The sequence below is a fragment of the Gasterosteus aculeatus genome, chromosome 5 (genome assembly GCF_964276395.1).
Source record: "Gasterosteus aculeatus chromosome 5, fGasAcu3.hap1.1, whole genome shotgun sequence".
Lineage (NCBI taxonomy): Eukaryota > Metazoa > Chordata > Actinopteri > Perciformes > Gasterosteidae > Gasterosteus > Gasterosteus aculeatus.
This window is the reverse complement of record NC_135692.1, coordinates 12,710,515-12,728,251: the sequence shown is the minus strand read 5'-3', so window position 1 is coordinate 12,728,251 and position 17,737 is coordinate 12,710,515. Positions and strand designations below refer to the sequence as shown.

Here is a 17,737-nt window from a genome sequence, read left to right as displayed (position 1 = left end):
AACTTATTGCCAGTTTGGAGGGTAATCAGAGCACATACTGAGAGGGGCGAGGGAGAAAAGGGAGCCGAGAGATGGCTGCAGAGGTTAGAGGGAGAACAGAAGCATTGGCAATGGAGACTGAGTCCGCTTGGAGGTGAGGAGGCTATTTCAAAAAACGTAGATTGCACAGATTATTATACATCTCCAATTATCTTTACAGGGCGAAGGTGAAAGTAGCTAACTAGCTGCAGCCTTCCTCCTCCTCCTCTTCCTCCAAACAACCCTGTAATTTCCACGGAGGCCCGGCCCAGACCTCGTCCCCGTCCCCAGTGCCACCTCAGCCGGGTCCTGCCAGCCACGCCGCAGCACAACCATAGTAATTAAAATGGTTATTTTTGTTTTGGGGAACGAAGCCGAGCTCTGGACGGAAGTTTTGCAAGAAACCATCCATCCCGCACGTTAAAAAACCCCAAAACATTCTGATGCGTACGTCATCGGTGTACTACAGGGGGTTTTAGTTCCTCTTCTTGACTGGGTCTGTGACCCCACAGTGGAGGATGCAAGGGGGGGGGGGGCAAAGGCTGAAAACCACATAAGCACCCCCCACCTCCCCCCGACACACACACACTCCAACCGCCATCCAAACACAGACACAAAGACTCATTAGCGCACCATCTCCCCCGTCTTTAGTGCCCTGTTTGCAACGCAAAACAACCAGATCAGGCCTGAAATCCAATCAGAGCGCCGCGCAGGGCCCCTTCACGTCGGCCTCGCAGGGGAGCTGAGGAGAAACAGGCGCCGTAATCTCTGGACACTGTCCAAGGGAAACCGAACCTCGGGAGTCAAAACAAAACCGCCATAAAATCAGAGCTAGAACAGCACATACACACACACACACACACACACACGCTTCCGTACCCTCTCCTGGTTACACTGAATGCACACAGGGATCATGGCGACTTCAGCGGGGCGCCTCTCGCATCGGCAAATTGACCGAGGCTTGGTGACTCGGGTTTTTGACAAAGGCCCGTCGGTGTGTGTGTGTGTGTGTGTGTGTGTGTGTGTGCTTGCGCGTGTGTGTGTGTGTGTGAGAGCGAGGGAGTGGGTACTCGTGCAGGACACATCCATGTAAAGGAGACTGCCACTTAATCTCACATCAACCTGTGCTATCTTTAGCAGCTGGGCTAAACTTTTAAAACAGCCCCCCCCCCCCCCCCCCCCCCCCCCCCCCCCGTCCTCCCTCAGTCCTATCTGGCCTCCCCCAACTTCAAATAAGACGGCCAGGCTCTTTGGCAATGGCTGCCCGCTGGCCCCTCCCTCCACGGCTGCAAGGTCACACGTTTAATTACACAGAAAGTGGTAATCTCACCAGACAGATGGCGAGCAGGCCGCCTCTCAATTACTTTATACCCAATTGAATCATTACTGATGTTATTTGCTAAATCATGGCGCACCAGAAAAACAGGATTTGTGCGACAAGTGGAAGGAAGCGCGGGGTGAGCGGGTCGGTTGAGGGGGGGGGGGGTGGGGGGGGGGTTCACAGGGTCGTGGCGGTGTTAGTGACAGAGACGCAGATGTGCCTCTGGCCAAGCAACTGTGACAGAGATCAAAAAGGCGTGAAGAAGACGAGCGCGGCGGCCGCGTTAGCTCGTGGGCAAGAATTGGGAGTTTTGATACCACGGCGATCAGTGGCAGAAGAAGAGCAGACCCTTATTTTGCACAATTTAAAACGTGAGGAAGAAGCGTCCGTCTCTTAAAAGTGAGCCACGGAAAAAAAATTGCCATTGGGGGACGATCCCAGTGGCCTCAAAGAAGTGTGAGCGCCCCTCGTCTCAGCATCGCCCTGCACGTGGCTGACCGTAATGAGACGGGCAGCTGACCTGGGAACAGTTGCAAACAGTAAAACGAGCGTATAGAAAAACTTTCATGCATTTCCCTCCTTTTTCCCCAGCGTGGGGAACCCGCCACCGGGCCGATGGAGGACATCCGTCAGTCGTCCTCCCACGAGGGCGGTCAAGCATCTGGGAAGGCGCGAAGAGGTGCACGGGGAGGAGACGATGACTCGGTCTGCATGCTTGGAGGAGGACGGGAGTCTTTTTCCGATCGCGGGACTCAAACGGGATCCCGAAGGCGAGCGTGTAGAGAATGAGAATAAAATGTTGGCGGAAGTTCCCCTGGAAGGCTCAGTGGGTTTACAGCAATGGCTCCCAGGCACATGTGCAGCTCCGTTACCCCGAGAGGACAAGGGGTGGTGGAGGGGTGGACGTGGAGGGTGGGGGGGGGTATTTCCTGTTTCACTTTCCAGTTGTAACATTGAGAGAGGCCGCGAAGCCCTTTAACACCACACTGCTCACACGAAAGTGAAAGACATGAAAACCTCAACGGAAAGGAGTGGAAGGGGCATTTTCACATGAGGATTCACCGGCTGGATCCATCGTACCGGGTTTGACTGATCTTTTTGAGAGAACTTTTGAATTTCAATGAATCATCCTGGGAGAAAACTCACTATCGAATGAGGCAAATTGGATTTTGTTCATTTTTCTACCAAGGATTAGGCAATAGATGTTACACAATTAGATATTTCCGACACTAGGAGGTTGTGATTGTTGGAGCTCCCCAGCACATGGCGCAAGTCGGCAGTGATGTAATCATGTGTGCAGATCGGTGGGCCATTAACTTTTCATTGCACAGCCCTTTTTTGCCGCTTGATTCTCCTCCCCCAGCGAAAATAACAGATCAGCTGCACTTCACCTGAAGCCTTCCTGAATGCTTTGCTCCAAAAAAAAAAAGACATTTGTTTTCGGGCACAAGAAATGTCGCACGGCAGAAGTGCGAAGGTACGGCGCTGCATGCACAGGCGCATTTGGGATGCTTCAGAGCTTTAAGCCTCAGGACTGCAGCGAGGCACCCCCCCCGCCCCCACCCCCCCCCTGCCCCCACCCAGCTGCCGAACGGCAGGCATTGGGCGGCAGCGCCGGCACCTGTCTTTTGACAAGCCTCGGCATTCACACCGACTCTGGCTGTCCTGAAGCTGCCAGGCAGTCAGGTGACAAACGCTAACACACACATTCCCCCCCCCCTCCCCCCCCCCCTCACCACCAAATCAACAGAACCAAGAGGCACTTCAGTGTGATCCCGACCACTTAGAAAGCAGCGGCTCCATAGCGGGAGGGGAGCGCGTTGCTCCGTCTTGATAGCAAACTCGAGCCCTGATTCAGGCTTGTGGCTTGGCGCTATAAACCAAAGCTTCCCCTCGCCCCCCCCCCCCCTCTCGCCTCGCCCCGCCCGGGTTGGGACCTAACCACCGTTTCTTTTTTGCATACCGCTCGGCTTGTGTAACCGTTGGAGTGTTTTTTTCGCTCCAGCGGAGACAATGGCTGCGCAGCAGACTGAGCGCAGCGAGGCCGTCCAATGGCGACGTGTTGCAAGAGTTTGACAAACGCGAGTCTGTCGGACTGCGGACGGAAATAACTCGGGAGCGTTAAGCGGGCCGACGGGCTCCTCTCAGGAGCAACCTGGGTGAGGCCGCGAGCGCTCCGCAGTAAACCCGCAGTCCGCTCTGTAATTAGAACTCCCGTCCTGAATGTCCCGAGGCCAGAGAGGCCGTGAAAGTCAATCTGGGTTCGGAGTGAATTGTAACACAACGCCGGCGACAGAACAAAGCCTGCGGCGGCGTTTCCATTTCTTTCTCTGCGTCATCTTACGCTCGCTTTCAGATTGACCCCCCCTGGCAAAGTCCCGCCTTCGGGCCGCTGACCGGCCAATCCGCCGGCTCTGGTCAGGTGACGGCGGCGGATTTTCTTACTTTAAGGGTGTTCTGAAACGTTACATCCCAATTAGCCAACCGTCAGCGTAGTGCGCTGCCGCGTCATTAACTAGCATTAGCACGTCCACGCTACTATGTACTTTACGGACTTCTGTCTTGATCACATGAAGGGGGCGGGGCTTGGTGAAAAGTTCATAAAAACGTGGGAATCAAAGTACTTGTTGACTGACATCTGCTCTTCTGAGTGGTCACAGCGCGTTCGCTGGTGCTGCTTGTAGAGAAAGCAGTCATTAAACTATGTGGTGGGGGGGTGAGGGGGGGGGCGCGTTGTGGTACTCGCTCTGCTGCCCCAACCGAGCGCAGACACGTTTCCCCACCTCATTTGCAAAGCAATCCCTCTCCCCTCTCACTCAGTGCATCTCTTCGTCATTTCCACGTCCAGGCTCCATTTGTTTTGTCCACTGAGACGGAAAAGGGGAGGGAGGGGTCGGGGGGGGGGGGCGAGTGGGGAGAGAGAGGAGACTTCTCTGCAACCAAACAGCTAACAGTACACACCCGCATCCACCCTGACCCAGTGGGCCGACGCACACTCACCCCCCCCCCCCCGCCTGACTAATGCGCCCTGACACTCGTACATCACCCGTAAATTGGCCAAATGAATTAACCACGGCCCCTGCTCAGCTTTACGGGCTTTAAATGGATTTTCTCCTCTCCAGGTCTGCCCAATAATTGCATTTATCCATCTTGTTGAAGCCAGGTTTACACACACGCGATGATCACGCCAATGCCCCCCCCACCCCACCCCGGATGCATTTTCCGCTCCGGTGGCGAGCGGGTGAGAGACTTGTCATCGCACCGCAATGGTTAATTCAAACAACAATTAGCCCGGCGACTCGGCCCGCGCGTCAATGTCGGGCTCCTCGTGGGACGGCGCCTCCTATCTCTTCATCTGGGTGTGTAGCTCTTCCCTCACGTCTCAGTGTGATACATTGAGCCTTGCACTGCCCCCCCCCCCCCCACACCCAGGTTAAAGCAACAAACCCTCCCAGTGGACGAGCAAGCGGCGGAGTCTCCATTGTCCACAAACACACATGCAGACAGGGAGCAGAGGCGGGGGGGGCAGAGCTGTGAACACCGGCATCAGCGGGGGGTCATCTCCACTCTTGTGGATGTTTGAACAGAAGTGCATTAGACACTGGGAGGTAGGTGGTGTGGGGGGGGGGACAATTCAGCTATGTAAACACGCAGCAACTTCCTTTCCTCGGCTCCTTCAGGCGCTGCGCTGAGACCAGCCACTGTTTAAACAGCGCACACAGCATTCCTGTGCCTGGGCCCCGGCCAGCTGCTGCATCCTCGCTGCCGCCGGCCCGAGCAGAGACAGGCCCCCGCGACCGGGCGAGGGTCCTCCCCGACGGACAAAAGGGCTCCTATAGACATGCGAAAACCGGACTGGTCTAGACTAGAAAAGGCTCCTTAAAACGCAGAGCGTCCATTAAAAGAACCGGCAGTCGCCGCGTCCCCGAAACCGTGACCGCCCGACTGTAATGACGAAGCTGGCACTTTATCTTTATTATTTCAAATAGAACTCATGTGCGGCTGCCAATAAAGATAGAGGGGGCAGTAAAGAGGAGATAAACCGCCTCTGGATGCTAAAGGGCAACGTGACGTGCAATCACATGACACAAAGGCCACCGGCGCTCGGCCAGGGGGCCCGTCTGAAATCCCAACTTTCATTATGACTTAACAGGTTTCGGATTCACGCTTAAAGTCAACCTTTGGTTTCCATGTGTGTCCACCACAGGTTTTGGGAGGACATGGGGATTAAAAAGACATTTACATGCAGTGTAGCCAAGTTGCTCCACTCCACCAAAGCAAAACTTCTGTGGTGTTCCTTTTGGACTTTCACAGGAGTTTCTCCACTCAAACAGCTTCCAAAACAAATATGTTTGAGACACAGCCACAGGGAAACAAGCTGGAACGAGATTTGTGTGCGATCTTTGGGGTCAAGACCCGTCATTTAGAAGAAACCGGGATGTAGAATAATCATCCGAAGTGCACGCGTTCGAGTACGTGAACATGTGCAGCTCTGATCTACATTTAATACTTAACACAGAGCTCCACTGAATCAGCTGTCATTCGGGCTTGGTTTGTTTATAGGAAGACTACACTCATTAGCGTTTTCCTTGCCTGGATGTAAAGGTTTTATTTCCTGAATTTTATTTTATTCTTTTACCACTTAACTAATTATTAAAAATAATTTAATTGCGGAAATACTTTATAAAAGTACCAATGGTCAATATCCTCTCAATGTTGCTTTTGAGGTATTTGGAAAAAAAAAAAATATTGTGATATTTGTTTTTCTCCAAATATTTCCACCACAGCAAGTTCATCTGGTTGGTCCTTCTGCGGCGGACGCTCGTCTCACCTCGGGACAGTTGTCCAAACAAGACCCTTCATTCACTGTGACCCCCCCCCCGCAGGGAGGAAGTCAATTGACAATTCACTCCGTGCCGAGAGTCAATTTGTTCACTTCTGGAATTGACCCCGAACGACGGCCAACACAACAGACTCTCTCTGGAAATGAATATGAGGAGGGGGAGGGGGTCTCTGGGGGGGGGGGGGGGGGGTCAAGGCTTAAAACCTGCTAAGACAATGTCTAGAATTTCAGTAATGTTCATATTGCAAGTAATGTTTAAAATGTGAGGATCTATTTTGAGCGGGGGGGGGGGAATAAAATAATAAATAATAATAAAATCCATTTCAATATAAAGCGCTGTTACGCAAAAACGTTGATATCCATTTGAAATGAGTTAGTGCTGCTGAATTTTAGGGCCAAATAATACTAAGCTCTGCACAGGCTACGAGTGGTTGTGACAGACTGTTCACATGTCAGCTAGTGCTGTACACAAGTTGACAGCTGTCACTTTACAAGAGGCGCATTATTGTGGCGGGTAAATAGGTTTCCAACAGCTGCTTTAAGGGAATTTACCCATAATCTGTTTTTCACTGGAATTAGTTCATCAACTAGAAGATAACAAAAAAGAATCTAACGCTCATCCACACGGCACGCCAGTGTAAAGGGGTTACATTTTATTAGCCTTGTGCATTTAAAAGTAATCTTGCCCCCCCCCTCCCAACCTCACAAATCCTACCATAAGCCGCAGATTAGCAGATTCATTTATTTCCCGCTTGCACTGTGAAACCGCCGCCACCTTTCTCCCGCTATAAGTTATGTATCCGCCACCTTACGCCACAGACAGGCAGACGATCACCTCATTAGCGGACTCGCAAACACCGACGTAATCGCACGCGCTCCCCGGAGCTTATCCAGCCACAATTAAAAGTTTAATTAGTAGATCAAAAATACGTTGACTGGGTTTTATCACCTTAAACTCTTCCATTATGTGTTTGGCCCACACAAAGGGCCTCCTGCCCATCTGAGCCGCTTTGAGCAGATTATCGGCGTACAGAAAGTTCCTTGACTACTTTGAGACGGCAGAATAACAACATCTGCATATTACACTGGATGCGGATGATATAATGTGGATGCTGCAAGCAGAGTCTGATGTTAGCGTTAGATGTGTTGTCATCAAAATACAGATGAGGTCACACAATTGTTTCCATTTTAAGTCTAAAACGCCAGTGTTTTCTACCACTACAGTCGGATTATTCGTCCACAAGAGGATCAAGGAAATAAATGTAAAAAAACAGCATCGGCGTGAATGGGATTCTTCTTCTGTGGTTTGCTCCAGAGCATCCTACCACATCCACAACAGGCTGGTGTACCACAGGTGTTCACGGCACACCGGCACGGCTAGTCATTATCTAGCCCGACATGATCATTAAGGGCTGTGTGCCCCCCCCTCCCCTGCATGCACACACGGACACGAGCTCTGGTGGGAAAAAAAGGGGGGAGGGACTCAAGCAGTCACTATTAGTCACTGTAAAAAAAAAAAAGCATGTCAGCGGTGGTGCACTTTGACCCCTCCCGGACACACTCCACGATCCAAACAGAAGCCCCCCCCTCGCCCCACCAGAGTCCCTCCCACCGCACAGCCGCCTTCCCTCCCGGAGCTTCTGCGGGCGAATTCTTTTGGAGTGTGGGAACGCGCGGCGAGCAGCCGTGCAGGAGAAGTGGTGGCGGGTGGGAGGGGGGGTGGTGAGTGAGGGGGTGGTGAGTGAGGGGGTGGGGGGGGGGATTGATTGGCAGGAACCACACACATGAACACATGCCTGCCCCGAAGTCGCCTGCTCCAGTGTTGGTCCCCGCTGCGTGTTCTTCTTCGTACCGGGAGGACCGCTGCGGAGCCTCGGGGCCCCATTGTTTGGACATCTAACCAGGAACTGTGGCTGCTCTCATTGCCCCGGCATTAACGGCAATTATGCGCTCCATTCAGACGGCTTTTGTGCGTCCGACCCCCCCTTTGCTCCACTCACACACCCCCACCGTTGCACACACACACACACGGAGCCCTAAACACACATTTCCCGCTTTCTCTCCGCCCCCCCCACCATGCTTTCCCTCCCACTCGGGTACTGGTGAACTCATTCGGGGCTACTGGAGCTCTCTGGTCTCATTAGGAATGACTATAGTTCCAATACGGTTAAATGTACAGAGCACAAAATACTATGGAGCTCCCCCTAAAGCCTCCAAACGCTTTTCTTGGGAATGACATTTTCAATGGTTTTGTAATTATGGCAATACCAATTCTCTAGGTAATCCTCTCTTGAGACTAGTTAATCCGAAGCATAACCTTTACATCTAAAAGCAAGCAATCAATACTTATTTTAACCTTATCTTTTCAGCTGGGTGCAGCGCAGCAAGCCTGATAATATCTCATCATCTATAATCTTTATCACTATTCTCATGTAAGTTCCATATTCTGCCCAATCAATACAGTCAACACAAGTGCAGATCAGCCGTACGCTGACGGCAAATCATAGAAAGAAAGCAGCGTGTTTAGAAAGTACCGACGGGAGGTTCTGTGTTCAAAAAGTAACAGTGTACTTTTCCTATAAATGTAAATAAAATGATCCATATCTGGTCATCTGCGGGTTGCTTTGAATTTGAGGAAATGCAAAAAGTGTTTTCTATCCAGAAAAACTGGCAAATACAAATAAACCCCCTGTGCTCTCTGTGCGGATACGCATTTAACCGGTGGCTTCATGTGCACTCTCGCACGCAATAATCTAACATCCGTGTCGCAGGGAGCCCCGGATCCTGTGGGCCGGCAGCGGAGCGGGGCCTATATTTAACAGATGACAAAAGTTGCATTCCAGATGTACAGCACTATCTTTGTGTTGAGCTCTATAGAAATGCATGGGAGAGAGACTGAGCGGGGGTGGAGGGGGGGGGGGGTAAGGGGAGGGTTAACAGTGGGGACTTGGGAGGGCGAGTGGGGGGGGGGGGGGGGCTCACCCGTGCACAGCTGCTAAACTAATGCTTTTTTTTTCTCCTCCTCTCTTCGCTCAGGAACAGAAAACGGTGTGTGTTGCCTCGCCGACAGACGAGCGCGGATACGGGAGTCGCCGATAGATTCGTCCGTTCTGAGAATAATTGGATTTTACCAGAAAACGGGCAAAATACACGTTTACCTACGACTTAATGAGCAACAGGCGTAATCTGTTACATTGAAGGCGGGATTAGGCACCAGATTAGCTTTTATTGCGTTAAAAAAAAAAACAATGAAGTAACTGACTTCATTGAAAACAGGTTCGCACCCCCCCACCCCCCCCGCCGCCCCCGCCGAGCCCGACTCGACGGCAGCCGAACGTCAGCTCCGCCCTGAAAGGGAACCGCCGCCGCCTCCCTTCGCGCCGGTTAAAAAGAACCTGATTAGAAACGCAGCCGCCAGGTGACTGATATGGCCTCTTGGTTTCTCGCCGCCGCGGTGGCGTTTTCGAGGCGAGAGGCGCGTCGGCGAAGGCCAACATCATCAGCGTTAAGACAATCAAGCCCCGCTAGCCGAGAGAGAGAAAAACACACACACACGTATCTCCTCGGTAAATATTTACTGCACAAGTCCTTTCCATTCATTGGCCGGGGCCACTAACAAAACCTTACTGTACTCCCTCTCCTTCTGACTCCCCCGCCACCCCTCCTCCCCCCTCCCCTTCCCCAGACCCCTACATCTGCGATTCATTGACTTTACAATTTACCACATGTCGAGATGGGAGAGGTCGAGCCTCCATCTGAATCACGGCACAAATATGCGAGTGATTTATCGTTTTGAAAAACCCCGATTTAGTGCAGCTCCACTGTTCCTGAGCATTACTCCTATTGGCAGACCATGAACAATTACAGTTCGGACTAATTAAGCTCGGAGAATGCGCTGTGCACCACTAATGTCTAGCAGGCCCCAATTTTCATTTAACGGTGCCAAACTTTGCTTCTTGCCCCCCCCCCCCCCCCGCCTCCCTCCTCCTCCCACCTTCCCTTAACTCGTCAAATCCAAAGCACATTGTGCTTTTTACGACCGTTTATTGAGTCGGAGGGACGAGACAAACAGCAGTTAGAGGGAGGGAGGGAGGAAGAGACGGAGCACAAAAAGGAGTAGTGGAAGGGGGAGAGAGAGAGAGAGAGAGAGGGGAGGTGGGGGGCAGGTGGGGGGGGTGTAGCGGGAGCAGCTTCCGCCATACTTTGTAAACAAAAGTGACTTGCAAGACAAAAGGAGCGCAACCTTCCAACTAAACTCGGGCTGCGTTTTGCGGCTAGGGGGGCAAAACGCAGCCACCAAACCCCCCCCCCCTCCTGCGGACACCAATTAGGCCCCATTAACATGTAAAGCCAATTTGATAAGGTGTGGGCCCTCTTCTTTAAATCCGCATTAAACTATCTTTCCCCTGGTCCCATTTACAGCAGCCGAACACACATAATCCATATGATATGCCATTGTCATGCTGATGCCGCTGCCACGTTCGGGACAGATACTGTCTGTCTGTGTCAATTAGAACAGATAAGGCCGCAGCAGCCGCGTGCACGTGTGCACAAAGGAGGTGGCGCTTCATTCACTCCTGCATGTTCATTACAATAATCTGACCAGAAAATCCTCCATTATGCCTCTTTTTCCCCGGGAGCAACAATGACGCAGGAAGTCGCCCTGTGTTTTTCCAAAGAAGGTGAGTCGCCGGCAACGCGAGCGATCCCTGGCACCGGCGCCAAAAAAAACACAAAAAAAACAAAAACACACACAGACACAAAAAAAAAAAAAACGGAACAAAGAGGGAAAAGGGGTGAAAAGCTATTGTTTCAACCACACAAAGCCTTTCCAGCGTCTTGTAGTAGAATCGCCACGGGTTCTGGGGGGGCAGAGGGGGGAGTCTTTTTTCACTCGAAACACAGCGGTGGATGCTCGGTGTTGCGTTTTCACCCCCCCCCCCCTCCCTCCCCTACAGTTTCTTGTTCTTTTTTAAACCACTCGTAATTACATGTCGAAACTCAAAACCTCCGCCAAAAGTCTCCAGGCCTTGGGAGAAATTATGGGGGGGGGGGGGGGCAAATGGGGCGGCGTCAAATATCTTAACATTCATGAGTCCGAGAGGCGGTAAATAGAGCCGCTGGATTTACGGCCCCGCGGGCCCCCGATGCGGCGGGGCCGGATCCCGCTCGCCCTCCCTGAGCCTCGGCGTCTCCAGAACCTGTTGAGGTGTGCCGTTTAGCCCACGGCACGCCGCGGTTAACCCGCCGCCGCCTCCTTTTTCTTTTTTATACCCCAGCCCTATGTTAGCATTGGCGGGAAACAAAAAGGTAGAGAGGGGAGAGGGAGGAGAGAGAGGGAGGAGAGGGAGAGAGAGAGGCAGAGGGAGGGAACGGGGAGAAAGTGAAAGGAGATAAGAAAGCCGGGGTGAACTGGGCCAGGCCACTTCTCCGATTCAACCTGCACCCGGTGATCCAGCAGGCCTTTGTGTGCGGGTTTGGGGAGGAGGGAGGAGGGAGGAGGAGAGGAGGAGAGGGGGAGAGGGGGGAGGAGGAGAGGGCTTTTAAAGCCTGGGAACTAAGTCATGTCAAATTACTAAATGATACTAAATTGTGAGCCTCCTTTGGTTTTAGGTGGTAGGAAAAACAAATTCTTACTGATTATGGCTCCCAGAGGTCGGGCATATTATGGTAAACGCCACATCGATTTTTTTGGGGGGGGGGATCCACTCAAGTCATTTATAAACCAAAATGGCAGAAAGCAGGTAAAAATGTTCAGATGGATGAGCGGCGATCGTAGCAGGGAGGGGAAAACTATTTTTTTTTTTTTTATTCCCCGAGAAATACAGAAATCAATTTGAACAATTTATATTAAATAGAAAATACCAGATTCAAAAGGCCTGTTGACATGAACACCATAAGAATAAAACACCTCAGCATCGGCCACACCGAGGGAAGCGGGAGAAGATAAATGAAGGGAATAGCAGCGAGAATCAAAGCCTTTCATCACAGGACAGAGAAAGTCTCATTCCAATAACACGCGCAGTCATACTCGCCGCATCACATGACGCGTTAGGGAGCAAGACAGCTAATCAATGTCCAGGTGAATTATTTATGCCGGCTTTAAGTCTAATACATTTATATTACACCGGGCGCCGACTTCAAAGCTCTAATGGCCGGACACACAGGGCGCCGCAGACAGTGGGGGGTGGTTGGGGTGTGGGGGGGGGGGGGGTCGGGGCTGCAGCGGTGGGAAGATCACCGCCAGCCGGGGAAAAAAAAAAAAAACGCGTTCATCATCCAGGTAGACCTCCGGAACGGTCTGGATGATCTTCCGCATCCTTCTTCCCTACGAGCACGTGGCGACGGAGGAGAAACTAAACGACGGGTTAACGACCACGGGACGCACGTTTATACTAAATAATGCAGTATTTTTTTCCCTTCAAAAAGATCATTCTGTTTTTTCTATAAAAAAAATAGAAGCTCAGGGGTGGAAATTAGGAGTCAACACCGTCGTCTCGCCGCAGCATCCTTTCAGCGTTTGTGTAACGCTTTTTCTAACCGCCGCTTAGACACAATGAAAGGCAGCGCTCCTCGGACCGGTGCCGGGCACGGAGCGCCGACGGGCACAAAGAAAAACCCCACGAACCTCCGGCACTGAGACGAGCCCCGAAGCGGGTGTGCTGTGAATGTGTGCGTGTTGTGTCAGCACCGGCGAGAATAACGAGCGACTAATTCCCACATGCCAGTCGGTGGCGTTAACAAGGCCGGCTGAGTAAGAGGAAAAAAATGGCAAAAGTGCATTTGCCGGGAATGATAAAAATCTTTTAAAGACAACGTAACGCACACATGAGGGTGATTTTGGCGCCGAGCTGCAGAAAATATTTTTAATGCGAAAACCCTCGAGTCAAAAGCAGAAACTGCGGCGAACACAAAAAGGAGGCGTTATGGATCGCATGTGCATTTATTTTCAAGGTGTGCACAGCGCACACAAAAATATTTAAAAAAGAACAAATATCCGTCGCGTTGGCCGGGGCTGAGGAGGAGGAGGAGGATGATGAGGAGGAGGAGGAGGAGGGGTCATATTTCCTAATTCCTGGTCTTTGCCGTAACCTTGTAAAATGAGATGACAGGTCCTAAAGCGCAGACTTGTAATTGCGAGCGTTTAAAATAGGGGGGCTAAAAAACACCCGTGGTTGAGAAAATGATGCTTAAGGATTGCCGTTGCCCAGTGGGCCGAGCGAGGTGCTGAGCAAATGAGTAAGTGTGCATAATTATAGCATGGCTGATTGTGTCTAAATAACATGAATTTATTTATAAATATGGGTTTACATGGCATATGCTTTACTTTTTTTTTTTGAGTTGCATAACCATTTCCATTCAACAAAGAACACCTTATAAAAAAGTACTTATAAATAAGAAATCATTTGTATTTAATGATTTGGAGAGAGGGAAAAAAAGCTATGTTAATGCGAGCTCCTTTAACCACATAATGTCTTTATAGGTTTTGACACATGCAAATCAGCATGAAGCGTCATTTGCATATGGATTTAATTCGTGTGGTTTTACATTGCTTCAAACTACTCGCAGCGTGTCAGAAAGCCGGGGGAAAGGTGCGGACGCGCGTGCGGCTCGCGGGAGGAAAAAAGGGCATGTTTGATGAGGACGCGCAAACACAAGCCGATTGCATTTTTCAGTGGGTTACAAACAAAACACACATGCAACTGTAGCCCTTAATGAATGAAACCTTGCACCGTAATAACAGCGTAGTAATTATAATTGTTGTGTTTTTTTAAATGTATAAAAATAATGTATCTCACGCAGACAGAACAGCAGCACGTTTCAGGGAGGGTGCGTGTGTGCAAATGTCAAGTGCACGCGACCTGCCACAAACCCATAATATCCGTTTTTCAGCGCCCGCGCTCCTTAGTTAGCACTGCTAGCATGCTAGCCGCGAGCGCGCACGGGCTGAGCGCGTGCACTTCTTCCCACGAGAGAATAGCAGAAGAAGAAGAAGAAGAAGAAGAAGAAACTTGGCTCCACGTTTCTACCGGTGACAACACTCCCGTGTCCCGGCTGTGTTTCCGTCCGGGGTCCGGGTGGGGGGGGGGAGAAAGTGCACGTGTGTGCGTGCGTGTGCGTGTGTGTGTTGTGCACATATGTACGACACAGTGGTAACACAAATGAACTTACTGTGCGTGCTGTTGGAGAAAGTGATCCATTGGGGAGGTAGGGGCTCGATAGATCGGGGATCATTATAAACGGATAGCCCGGGTACGGTGGGCTCTTGAACAGCCCTCCATCTTGCCTTTTCGCAGCTAACATGGCGGGGGGGGGGGGTGAAAAGGGAGGGGGAGAAGAAAAACTTTTTTTATTAATAAAGTGGCCACGGTAACTTTAAAAAAAAAAAATCACCCACAGAAAAAATGCATGGGAGGAGATCTCCTCCGTGCGGCACAGCAAATGTCACGGTTGCAAAATGAAGGGGGGGGGGAGAGCGGAATAGGAATAAAAGCAGGAAAAACTCACCCTCCTCTAAACTTTCTCTGGTTTTGTCTCTGAAAGTTTCAGATCTAGGCGGAGGCCGTCTTTCCGCCTTGAAATCACAAAATGAAACACAGGGATCGCGTTTAGGTTCAGGCTCGATGATGCACTTTTCTTTTCTCAAGGAAAAAGGTCTCTTATCGGCGTGACACCGCGGAGGGGCACGTAGGCCCCTAAACTTCAGCGGAGCCGGGGAACCGGGTGTGGGGGGGGGGACACACACACACCAGCGAGCCCCGCTCCCCCCCCCCCCCCCCCCGGTTCTTTTTTTTTGGGGTGGGGGGTGTTATTTCGACAAACGCGCAACTTACCTCTGAATCCGACGAGCTGTTTTGATTCGTTTCCGACTCGTTTACCAGAGAAGATTTGACATCGGCTAAATCCCTTTCTGCCGAGGAGTTCTCCGAAATTTTCTCTTCCTGCTCCCCTTCGTCTTTGAAGGAAATCATTTCATCGTTTGCGCCCAGATCGTCCCCTCCACCGCCGTTGAGCTGCGGCATTTTTCCCCCGGAGCGCAAAAAAAAAAAAAAAAATCTTTATTATTTTTGTTTTGCCCTTTTTTTCCGGGAGGTAAAAAAACACGAAGTTTTTTTTTTTGTTTTTTTTTAAACCTCGACCTACGGAGAAAAAAAAAGTTTTCAGCGCGTCTGTATCGGCGTTTTCCCCAAAAAGAAAAAAAAAAAAGCTCTGGCGGGTTGAGTAGAAAACTAAAAAAGAAGGGGAATCTTGGCAGAAAAAGGAAGCCGGAGAAGGAGCCGAGCCGCTCGGATTGAGTGAGTTGAAGTTGGTCGGAGTGGTTTTCAGTTCAAAGGCGGCGCTGATTGACAGATAGAGAGAGATGGAAATAGAGAGAGTCTGGATTCGGGATTATTGACAGGGAGAAACACACAAGAAACTAATGAGATTCAAACAGGGAGGGACTTGAAGTGACGTTTTCATAAATAGGAGGAAAAAAAAAAAAGGAGCGAGCGAGAGAGAGAGAGAGAGTGAGAGAGGAGGGAGGGGGTAGGGGGGAGGGGGGGGGGAGGGAGGGAGGGAGAGCGAGTGAGTGAGTGAGAGAGAGAGAGAGAGGCTGGAGGAAGCCGCCGGACGACTGCAGTGAAACGCATGTGAGGAGGAAAGAGGCAGTTTGGGAGCAGGACGGTGATGGTAGAATAGGAGGAAGAGAGGAGTTGCTTGTGAATGTGGATTAAACGCACATATGGGCGGTCTCCTGGTGTGGAGGGAGGGAGGGAGGGAGGGAGGAGAAGAAGGGGAGGCGTGGGGTGGAGGGGGGGAGGTACTTCCTCAGGCTGTTTGCAACCAGTTTGACTCCACCATTCCCCACCAGTCTGTCGCACTGGGGTCAAATGAAGTTAGAGATTTAAATTAAAGTTAATGCTTTTATTTTATTTTATTTATTCTTGGTTGTTTATAAAATGGAGGCCCATCAAAGCAGAATATAAGCTGTTACACCCGGCTCCTTTTTTCCCCTCTATTGTGTCTGCTTTGTCATTTCCTTAGATCTATTTTTTACCATTATATTAGGTAATGTTTCCTCAGATCTATTTTTTGGAAAAGAGGGTGTTACTGCGTCCTGCTTTCTTGACAGGTGTGATGTCTTGTGGGACCAACCTGAATCCCTCGCTGGCAGCACAGACAGGCCTGTTTTTTTCTGGATTTTTATTTTCTCACTCAGCAGCCAGACTGGACACAAATAACCGATGCTCAAATTCGGTCTTATTCTTACACAAATACTGCGTAAAAAGACACATCTAAGACTACCGAAGGTGGTTGCAGTTAATTAAAAATGTAAGAAAGACTACATCAAATGATAAGGTAGTATAGGTCTCCAGAACCACATTTTCCAATGTTGTGTGCTTTTGTTCATTTAACATGCACTCAGATAATATATGAAGACATTCATCTCATTTGATGTGCACTTAGTAATTAAAAAATAAGATTTAAAAAAAGCTAAAATGCAAAATATCCAACCATGTCTTCTGAGTAAAAACAGATGAATTAAGTGATAGAGACACAATAACATACAAAGAAACCCCGTGCCGTTGTATATGAAAATGCATATAAAAGCAATAGGGGGCAGTGGGGGGGGGCTGATGCCGACTCAAGCCTAACAAGGGGATTGTGCACGCGCGTGTGTGTGTGTGTGTGTGTGTGTGTGTGTGTGTGTGCGCGCATGTCGGTGAGGAGCTCAGCGCCGCTGATTCGCTAACCTTATCTCATCAGCTCAGGAAATGCAGTTTCTATTATAGCCGATATGTGATGGAGCAATCACAAAATCAACAATGAATTTCAAATGCAGCTGCGAGAAGTCGAGCAGATACGCGCATCACGCAGGTGACACTTACACACACCGCAACAGGAAATAAAATCACTATACGATCAAAACAAGGCGCGCAATTGCTGATTAAAAAAATATTGTTTCATGTCATCGCGCTGTTCGACGCGTGAGAACAAATGTTATGACAGTAATTCCTCTGCATCTGCTCTCGGCAGCGTTGTCAAACAGCAGCGAGGAGGGGGTCGCGCGCGCGCGTGCACGCGCAGCCGAACAGCGCTCGCGTGTTGTGGGTTTGTGGGTCCGCGCGCGCCGACGCGTCCGGACAGACCGGGCAGCGCCATGGACGCACACCGGTCCACCGCCGATGGTGGTGGTGGCTGGTGTGTGAGGGAGCAGGGGAGGAGGAGGAGGAAAGGGGGGGGGGGGGGGGGGGGGGGTCTGTGGTTCTCATCCAGCGTGTCTCTGTTTAGGCAGCCGGCGCACAGAGGAGGCGCCCCGCCGCTCGGGGGCCCTCAAGACCCGAGCCCACACGGACCAGACCAACGCAGAGGAGCCTCACCGCCTCAGCGGGCAACCTGGAAGTGTACTGGGGCACTACCTGATCTCCGTTGTCGTTTGTTGTTGTTGTTGTTGTTGTTGTCTTCACCTGCAGTCCCCGACGATGAATCCACGCACGGATTCTGACCTCCGCCGTGATGCAGTTGTTCCTCGTTGGAAGTCAGAGATGATCAGTGGCGGTTTTAAATGCAGT

The 17,737-nt window shown here is 50.9% G+C and overlaps 1 protein-coding gene across 17 annotated transcripts in view; it reads right to left on the bottom strand.

Annotated features, from left to right (window-relative positions):
• tcf7l2 (transcription factor 7 like 2) overlaps positions 1-15,851 on the bottom strand; it is a 57,434-nt gene extending 41,583 nt beyond the window's left edge. For all 17 annotated transcript variants that reach the window (XM_078103465.1, XM_078103466.1, XM_078103472.1 and 14 more), the window contains exons 1-3: positions 15,017-15,851; positions 14,691-14,757; positions 14,355-14,479 (exon numbers count right to left, since the gene is read on the bottom strand). In XM_078103465.1, coding sequence (XP_077959591.1) covers positions 14,355-14,479; positions 14,691-14,757; positions 15,017-15,205 — 381 coding nt within the window. In that variant the 5' untranslated portion in view covers positions 15,206-15,851. The remainder of the gene's footprint in view (positions 1-14,354; positions 14,480-14,690; positions 14,758-15,016) is intronic.
• Between the last annotated feature and the right edge of the window lie 1,886 nt (positions 15,852-17,737).